This window comes from Cheilinus undulatus, linkage group 16 (assembly GCF_018320785.1).
Source record: "Cheilinus undulatus linkage group 16, ASM1832078v1, whole genome shotgun sequence".
Classification (NCBI taxonomy): domain Eukaryota; kingdom Metazoa; phylum Chordata; class Actinopteri; order Labriformes; family Labridae; genus Cheilinus; species Cheilinus undulatus.
In genome coordinates, this window is record NC_054880.1 from 30,791,777 (window position 1) to 30,801,591 (window position 9,815).

Consider the following 9,815-nt stretch of genomic DNA (forward strand, 5'->3'; position numbering starts at 1 on the left):
ATATCACCTACCCCACTGCCTTACCCTGAACCCAACCACTCAGGTTTTAATGTCTAACCTTAGACATACAGATTTCCGGTTGAGACTTCCGGTATGGATTGGATGTATGTCAAGGTACTCTTGTCTTTAGTTGGCAGATCAATAAGGTTATATTGCACTTTAATGTGAAAGAGGTCTGACGTGTGTGCACTAAGTTTCATAACTTTTAACAAAATAATCTAACATTTATTGTATTACCCAATGCCATGTCTTTTTAGCTGATGTTGAAATGGTTAGGCAAGTGTAGAAGCAGCAGCAGCCGAAGCCTGCGTGAATATCTTTGTTCCTTTGTTCTAAGTGCCACCTCTGATCAGGAAATGTTGCAGCTTGAAAGTCAACTGTTTTTGTCATCATTTTAAGCGTCCACAACACAACAGTGGACACAGACGAACTAGATAGAAATTCAATTATTACAAAGAAAAAGAACTGTTTTAATTTAATTTAATTAAGTGGTGCAAAAATTAAAAAAAATCCTGTGTGACAAGTCAGTCACCTAACCCTAAAAAAAGAATAAAATCAGGTCATCTCTTGTTCAAAATAAGTGTATAATTATTTAAAATAAAAAGAAACAGAGCACTTTTGCATTACCAAAAGTTAAATCCTTTGAATGCGTCAGCTCTTGTCCATAATTAGTCACTTTGCAGCTTTAACACAGGAATAACACCACGGCTCTTTCACTTTGCTCATAATCCCACATCAGAAGCATAAAGTGTTATTCACAGACTGTGTACATGCCATCTAAACAAACAGGAGCTTCTGAACTTATATTGCCCTCCAAAAATTCAATATAATGGAAATAATTCCACAGTGTATTGCTGTCCTCACTGCCATGTTATTTGTTTGATCTGTTAGCTATGTGCCCACTGATGTATGCAGCTACATGATAACATGCCGACAGCTAGTAGAGAAACAGAAACCGTGCACATGTGTTGTTTTTGTGGAAACAAAAGGGACAATTTTCAGATGCTTTTTTTTTCTTTTTTTTTTTTTTTTTTGCATCCCTATTGCACTGGAACCTTTCACACTGAGTATGCTGCGTTTTATTTGTATTCACTGTGAAAATTTGTAGAATGTGGCAAATTGATGAAAATAAGCAGTGAGGATGAGCTGTCACTCCTTAAACATCACTCTGGATCCATCCATGGTGACAGATATCTTCATATGGCATGACATAGTACACAGACAAATCACAAGTGAGAGAGAAACAAGCAGGAGGCACTGTTTTTAATCATCTCACCCATCTAAATCAGCGGTCGGGTGGGTGGGTCAACTGGTGGGTCAGGACCCAAATGTGGGTCGCAAAACTTCTTCCAGGGCGCAAATGTGTGCCAAGAGAAAAAAATGGCAAAAACATCTACCAGTAAATTCCAGTATTTGTCTCAAGATTTCTACTTAAATATCTCTGGTTTTCCCAAGCTGGTTCTTCCAATATAAGAAGAAATTCCTCGTTAAATAAAAAAAATTAAACCAAATCTCCTAGGAAAATGGGGTAAAATCAGACCCATGCTTGCATGTCCTTCTGTGATAATTTGGTTTTTAATTATTTTTTATCTTTCCTCTTTGTTCAGTTTTGTTTCATTCCATTTGGGGTCCACACTACAACATTTGTATTTAAATAAATTTGACAGGTTGAAAGTTTTTCAAAAATTTGGGTTGTGATTTCTCTTAAGGAGGTGTGTTGGGTTCTGTGTGCAAACACGATTATCAACATCTTTTTTGACAAATTCGGAAGGAAAAAACACTAAGTGTGCAAAGGCCTGAAGGATGTCAGTATTTGGTTTTGTCCACTGATAGGGCACTCTGGGGGGCACTTTATCATTTCTTATGTACTCTAGGGGCATCAATAGGGCACTTTTGTGGTGGGTTTTTTAGGGCACCAGGATTCTCAGTGTAACATTACTTTGCCTTGCACTGCTTTTTTGCAGTGAATAGAGAAATACACCTATCAGACTGGAAGGTTGTTTTTCGGTCAGGTTATGGCTCTGAAAAATGAATCTGAAAGGAATGGACTCAGTGTGCAGAAACCTTAACTCAATATGATACTCAGCTTTACAATAGGGGGCACAAAATGGGTAGCTAATGAAAAGGAGGGCTATTCATTCACTCTGGAGTTACTTCCCAGTATGAAGATTTACTGAAACTGATCAGTTGCTTTGCAAAGTTTAATGAGGTGTTTCAGTATCCATTAACTAAAAGTTAACTAACAGTATCCCCTTCATTCCTTCTCTCAGTAAATAAAATTCTGAGTATCTTATCTAAAGGTAGTTATCTATTTAGCAATCATGAAGTACCCAATGCCTTTAATAAGGAGTTACTCCCAATTTACATTGTACAGTAAGTTGCCACTAACTAGTAGTTAGTATTGCATAATAATTACATAATTTTTTAACCGTGCCAAGTTTTGTACCTTACTGCTAATTTTCCCCTCAATTAAATAATAATGATTTAAACTTCTTTTTCCCAAATATCTCAGTAGATGATTGAGTAAGCAAAATAGTCAGAAGATAACCACACTGAGTAGGATTTTTTTCTTTTTAATCTATGAATAGTACAGTAAAAAATCCCCTCATTCAAGGATTTTTCTAAGATGACTTTAAAGTTAATACTGAAACAAATTCATAAATGCTGATAGGCTGAATAAGAATTAAATAGCTCTTCTGTTTAACAGTAGATAATGTTGTTAAAGAGCAGGATGTGCACAGATGTGTGGACTGTTTAAAACCAGGCATTGGTGAGCAATTACAATCTTGCTGAGTTTGAATTGTTTCAACTAAATTTCTGTGAAGCTCAAGTGGAACATTTTATTTGCCTCGTTGAAATCTAAAGGGGTGACTCCAGGCATCAGGCAGCCCACCCTTCAACTAATTAAACTCAGCAGCTTCCTTTGAAAAGTCTATTTACTGTTTTAGGGTGCTTCAATGCTGAAGTCTGTGGTTTTACAGCAGCCTCAGCTGCTGCTTTTACTTTTGTCTGAGTCACACTTGAGGTCATTACCTGGAAGGTCATCTTGTCCGCTTCTCATTGGTGGGCAGACGGTATCACCATCCAAGCGGTTGAGGTCGAGCTCTGATTGGACAAAAGAAACACATTCATCTTGTTATGCCTGTTTGTTGCTGATTTTGACAAATGCAATATATTATCAGTCCGTTTTATTCAGTTAGCGTCCTCAAGGAGACAGAGAGAAGGAAAACACAAGGTCTGTATTGTCATAGAGTATTAACATCACAATGCTGTGCGCGCATTTTTAATGTGAGGCTCTCTTACATGTAAAGCTGTTGACATATTTTCATATTCAAAAGCATGCACACAAAGCTATCACATCATCTCTGACACTTTCACTGCAGACCGCTCAGACAGTTGTTGTTATCCAGGTTTGTCAGCATAGATGGGGGCATAATGTTGATAAATATGGCAGCTTCTGTTGCACAAAAGTGGCAGAAACTGTATATCATCAGAATAATTGTACCGTGACAGGTGTGTAGAAGGGGAGACACAAGATTTATCAAAGCTTCCTTTGGTTAAAACAGCTTTCATCATTACTATTCCCCTTTTCCTTAAAAATAATCTGTAGTTTCTGTTAATCTCAGGCTTTTCATTGTTAATGCATGAGTTGGGATGAAGTTGATGACGAACTTTAAAACATTTTTCTGCTTTTATCTCATGTTAATTTGTTCTCTTGGTCACATCATAGTTTAGCTACTAGATAATACCCTAGTGTCACCCTGCCCTCACAGTAAGGGAGACTGAGGACACAGCTGTGCCTTTGAATGTCTCATTTCGCTTCATTCCTCATTTCACTCGTTTCACAGAGTGGAAGAGTCGAAAGTAATCTGAACCTTGTGACTTAAAACATCCAACTTGTTACTAATCCCTTTCGCTATTTTCATTGACATTTCTATCTGTAGGAAGTTCCTTTAATGTAGTTAAGCTAATATCATCCCTTTTGATGTACCTTATGTTATTTTCTTCCAAAATAAAGGTATGGTTTTATGTGAACAGTAGGTAAAGTACCATTAGCTTAAGACAGTACAAACTGAGCATAACAGAGAAAATCTCTTAGACAAAGAAAGCAAACAGTACTGGATGTTTGGCTTGAACTCTTTACTGGAGTTACAAGCACCAACTCTTGTTAATATAACTACTTCATCAACTAGAATTTCCTGATATTATTTTGAAAATTAAACTGGTTTTTATCTGAAAAAGTAAATTCCCTCTAAGAAAAATCAAAAGAAGGGCTTTGCAAGGAACTCTCTAAGCTGTAGTGATAACCTTGCATTGCAGTTGTGCTGCATTAACAAGGGCTCAAAGGACTCAGTTGAGTCATTTTGTACATGCATTCCAGGATACACTATGAGGACAAAAGTATTTGTCCATTGCCACAGGTGTATAAAATCAAGCACCTAGCCATTCAGTCTTATGCAGTGGTTCTGAAAAGCTCAGTGACTTCAAACATGTTACTGTGATGGATTCCACCTTTGCAGCTGGATGGTTTGTGAAATTTCATCTCTACTGGATTTTCCACTGTCAACTGCAAGTGAATTTATTAAAAAGTGGAAGTGTTTAGGAACAACAGCAACTCAGCCACTAAACGGAGGACCATGTCAAATCACAGAGTGGGGTTAATGACTGCTTAGTGCATAAAAGTCTGCAATGCCAGCTTCAACGGGCATCAATTTAAACATAAAAACTGTGTGGTGGCAGCTTCATCAAATGGGTTTTCATGGCCGAGCAGCTGCATGTGGAGTGAAGAATCACACTTCTGTGTCTGGCAGGCAGGCAGACGGGTGTTACATGCTTGACCGCATTGTGCCAGCTGTGAAGTTTGGTGGAGGGATAACAGCATGGGGTTGTTTTTTTAAGTTATGGGCTAGGCCCCTTATCTCAGGTGAAGGGAAATCTTAATGCTTAAGCATACTAAGACATATTTGGACATTGCTATGTGTCCAACTCTGTGGCAACAGTTTGAGGAAGGCCTTTTCTATTCCAACATGCCTGTGCCCCAGTGCACAAAGCAAGGACTATAAAGAAATGGTTTGATGAGTTCAGTGTGGAAGAACTTGACTGGCCTGCTCAGAGCCCTGACCTCAACCTCATCAAGCATCTTTGGGATGAACTGGAACAGAGTTCGCGAGCCAGGCGTTCTAATCCAACATCAGTACCTGATCTCATAAATGCTTTACAGACTGAATGGGCAAAAAATCCCCACAGAAACACTCCAAAATCTCCTGGAAAGCCTTCCAAGAAGAGTGGAAGCTTTTATAGCTGCACAAGGGAAATACTACTTTCAGTCTACCAAAAGGAACATATGTTCTATCAAAATAAAAGTGAGTTTATTCAAACAGGTAGAAAAGTAACTGTTAAACTACAGCAAGTCATTTTGTACATGCCCTCCATCATATTTCTTAATTTATGATGGTGTTAAATGCTGTAATTTAAAGAATGAGCCCTTTGAGGTTGTGTCCTACATCTAAGTTTAGTTTCAGAATACTTGTGTAGCAGTGCACTCAAGAATATAATACATCTCTTTATTGCTTTGTAATTTTGATAAGGACTGAAAAATTTGTGAAATGAAATGCAAATGTTTAATTTAAGCATGCAAATCCAAAAATGTGAAAAGCAATCAAAATTCTGTGATTCATTATGATTTAAAATTTAACCATTTGACAGCCTTTGTTAATCTCTAAGGCAACTGTCTGTCCTGCTAATATCAGAATAAGGCCAACTGTAAATTCAGAGGGACATATCTTGTCACAGTCAGTGTGATGCATGTTCACAAAGATTTTTCACCTTCTCAAAATCAACATCTGTGATTTGTCAGAGGGGGGCGCTGTCCCTGACTTTCTACACTGCTGTTTTCAAGGGGAAACCTCATCTCAGAGAACTGCATGAAACAAGGATGGTGACAGCCGGAGGGCCTCCCCAGTCAATAACCTGAGTCAGCTCATTTAAAGTGAGCAGCATGAACAAAACACATCTGGAAGCCGTTCCCAGATCCCACATAACTGCTGAGAAATGAGATAGAGTGGTGAGACGGTATTTATAATCCCATATTTACAACCACTAAACACTTATCTGACTGTGCATGTGGGCCTCAAGTTGTTAAAGTTACTGCCTGCTGCAGCATTACGCCTAGAAAGCCACTCATTAGTGCAATGAGCGGGAGATGAACCACAATTAAGATGTCACATGCAGTTGCATGTGTGTGCCCTGACAATGAGGCAAATTTGAGCAGCAGTATGCATGCTGTATCTGGCACTCACTGTGCTTGCATGTTAGCTTTATTGTGTCCCCAAACAACAGCAGAGAATGGGCTTGTTGTGATTATCAGAGTGGGCATTTAATCTGATTTAATCCCACAACACAGACCCACACTGCGTGTCTGCTATTTCTGGACCTTTCTTTCGGATTCCTGATAAAGTGTATGGCCTAGGAACAGTCAGCATAAACATCACTCCTCTTTGTACTTGGTGTGTTCACAAGGAGAAAATAAAAACAGTCCCACAGCTATGGTGGCAATAATGCAATACACAGTGCAGTGATTTTGTGATGAGTCATTGGTTGTGCATTGTCTGTGGGTGACTTACGGCCAAGTGCTGGAGCGAGGAGGAGGGACAGCAGAGCCAAACAGACAGGGGAGTACGCCGACATCGATAGATGTGACAGGTGCTTTCTGTGGAGGAATGATTGAGAAAATCAGTAGGTAGTCATGCATTTAATTCTCTTTGACAGTTTCTCTGAATCAGTCAATAAGAACACCACAGGGATTACATGAAGCACTTAGCTGGTGTCCTCAGTGCTCATTCTCAGCACATAAATAGAAAGGAAAAGTTCACACTGTTTCTTTAAGTGTTTATGATGATAAATAAATAATTTTGACTGTGAGTTTTATCCAACTGCAGAGTCCAAGTGGGAACGGCATATCATTACTTGGAAATGAGGGCTTTATTGGCAGTTTGACAATAAAATATTACTTGAAAACTTTAGTTTGGCGTAGGCTTACTAACCTTACTTGCGCTATGCTTGTAACGCAAAAGGTCACAAAGTTTTTACTGTACATGAACAAGAAACAAAGTTTTCTTGACATTAGTGAAACATGGGCAAACTCAAATGAAATAAGTCTAAAGTTAAGATTTTTCAGTATGTTTAAGGTCTCTCTAAATACTGTGTCTTGCCAAAGATTATACTTGTTTTTTTTTTAATCAAGAAAGCATGAAAAGGGCATTTTGCAAAGCTTCCTAAGCATTAGGCAGATACAACTAAACATAGTTAGAAACCAGGACTTTTATGCATTTTTTAATCACGGTCAGTCATTTAATTCTTTGTTTTAATTTTCAATTTATGAATAGGACACTGATGTAAGAAGTCTTACAATAAGTGTCTAATACAAGCCAATAGATTTCTAACTAATTAAAGTGTTGATTTTGATTTTAAGCAATACTTTCATTTATTTTTATATGTTTATTTGCCTCTTATTACATCTCATAAGTGGCTTATTAACTATTAATTAATATGTATTAGAAGGACCTCCATGTACAGTGTTCCCTTCAATGTGCTTATTCAGTGAAACACAGTATTTAACACTTATGTAGGAGTGCATGCACAAAATGACTCAGTGAAGTTCAATGATCCCTGGTTAATGTGACTTTTTTTTTAAGTTACCCAGTTAAGGTTAGCAGTTGAACTAAAACTGATCTTTACTGTACATTTGCCACCCCATCCCCACCAAGTCTTAAGTTTATGGTACTTTACTTCCTGTTTCTATTATTAAAGAAAATGAACTTCTGATAGACGTAAAACTATGACATTAGCTTTTCAACAAAAACATAAATAAATAAAAAAGAATAACTTGCCATGGAAAGAAAAAGAAACAAGATAAAATTAATAGAAAATTATGTCGTTATTTTCCATCTCTATGGGAGCAGGAAGATGCTCGGAAAATAGCTGCCCTGATGCGAAAGCTCAGCCAAAGAGGACAAAATTGTATGTGACTGATGACATTAAAACAATTGAATGTGCTAATGTTGAACCTAAATTGCATCATCATTAATATGTTTTTATTGACAGCTACATTTCTTTGCAACATGTTTTTTAGAGGTTGGTGGAGACTGAAGCAGAGCATGGGGAAGGGAATATTAAGTGCTATTTTTTGTTCAAGCTTACAGATGCTTTATAATGACCAGCTTTTCCCACATAGTAAAAAGGTAAATATTTAATAACACAAGGTAAATATGACTTTCATTGATCTGTTTGTGAGTTTTTTTAAAGTGAAATAACTGTGGTTGCAGGGAGGCGCTAACATAGCTTTACTAAAGTGTGCTGAAAGGAGCAATAAAGCATGTAATCAATCATGATTTTTTTTTTTTTAAAATGCACTAAATGTGAAGCTTAATTAAACATGATTAATGCAATTAACCTTGAGAGTCCTGATTATTAGAGACTTCTAACCTTTTTTTAATTTTAGTTTTACATAAAATTGCCTTGCACACATGCAATATACAGAGAGATTAGTCCATTGAACACATGCCTTTCCCATAAATGCACCATTTGAGGTGTGACATCTCATCATAAAAGCAAAGCTTCCTCCATTAATTCTAATAACTTTGGGCATCTATCGTGCCCCTAACTACACTGCCTAGGTACAGCCACTGTACCTCGTCAGGGAAAAAATCCAGTTTGTGTCCACTGAAGAGCTTATGCACAAACAAATGTTTGATTATGTTCAAACAAGCAAAGCAAGTAAGACCCTGACTTGGGATTGGATTTTTTTTTAAAGTTACTTGGACATATTAATGATTATTTTATTTTAAAATCCCGTAGGGTGCACCCGCATGAAAGATGAGCAAGTTGGCTAATGTTGAACTTTCTGAGGCCAGTACATCTCGACTTGCCCCCTTTTTATAGCCAGACAAACTGTGAGTCCTTGACTCTGATAACTCTGGTCAAACTGAACCAATCATAACTTTTCAGCCCTTTGCAGCCTTTACTCAGTGTCAGGGCCAGATCAGATCTCTATGTATGATTTTAAATGGCAGGGAGTGTGATGATAAATGATCACAAGAGCCTTGCAGCTTTTTCAAGGTGATCCTATAGAGCAGCACAAATGTCAGAGTGGTGCTACATTTTATCCACACTTTCACTGGCATTTGCACGGTTTTAAAGCGATTTGAAATCCATCATCAATGTGACTGATTGTGACAGAGGTGAGTCTTGTCCAAAGGCAAAGACTGCAGCTCTTCAGTGTGTGAAAATAAAATGAGGTGGAGGTGGTGTTTGTGAGGGCGTAGCCCATCTGCAGTGTCTGAACTCTCTTTCAAGTGTGTGTTTCTAGATGAGTGTGTGAGTGTGAGTGCACTGTCAGAGAAATGACTAATGGCTAAGGCAGCTGGGTCTCTTAAGAACAAGCACTGGGCTCTAACATTATGCCCTTCACGTTAAAGGAGCATCTACAAATCCTGGTGGGGTTTGCTGTCTGCCTTTCACACAAATCCATCAACAGTCTAGACCAGTAACAACAGGTCTGTGATGAAATGTGTCGAAAGGAAAGCTCTCTCCAGTGAAACCTTGAACCTTATAGACCCGCTTTGGCATATCTTAACGACAGCATGCTAACAGGATGATGTTTAGCATCCTTATCTTAACATTAGCGTGCATTATAGCATATTTAAATAACAACAAAATTATAACAAAGGAAACCTGTGTGACTGTTAAACTTGATATGGGAGACTACAATTAAGACCTGCTGGTGTTATTCAATGTTTATGATAAAATGAACAACT

The 9,815-nt window shown here is 37.8% G+C and overlaps 1 protein-coding gene across 1 annotated transcript in view; it reads right to left on the minus strand.

Annotated features, from left to right (window-relative positions):
• Window positions 1-6,687, minus strand: part of LOC121524190 (collagen alpha-1(IX) chain-like) — a 37,680-nt gene extending 30,993 nt beyond the window's left edge. Inside the window, exons 1-2 of the mRNA XM_041809465.1 lie at window positions 6,624-6,687; window positions 3,034-3,105 (exon numbers count right to left, since the gene is read on the minus strand). Coding sequence (XP_041665399.1) covers window positions 3,034-3,105; window positions 6,624-6,687 — 136 coding nt within the window. The remainder of the gene's footprint in view (window positions 1-3,033; window positions 3,106-6,623) is intronic.
• Between the last annotated feature and the right edge of the window lie 3,128 nt (window positions 6,688-9,815).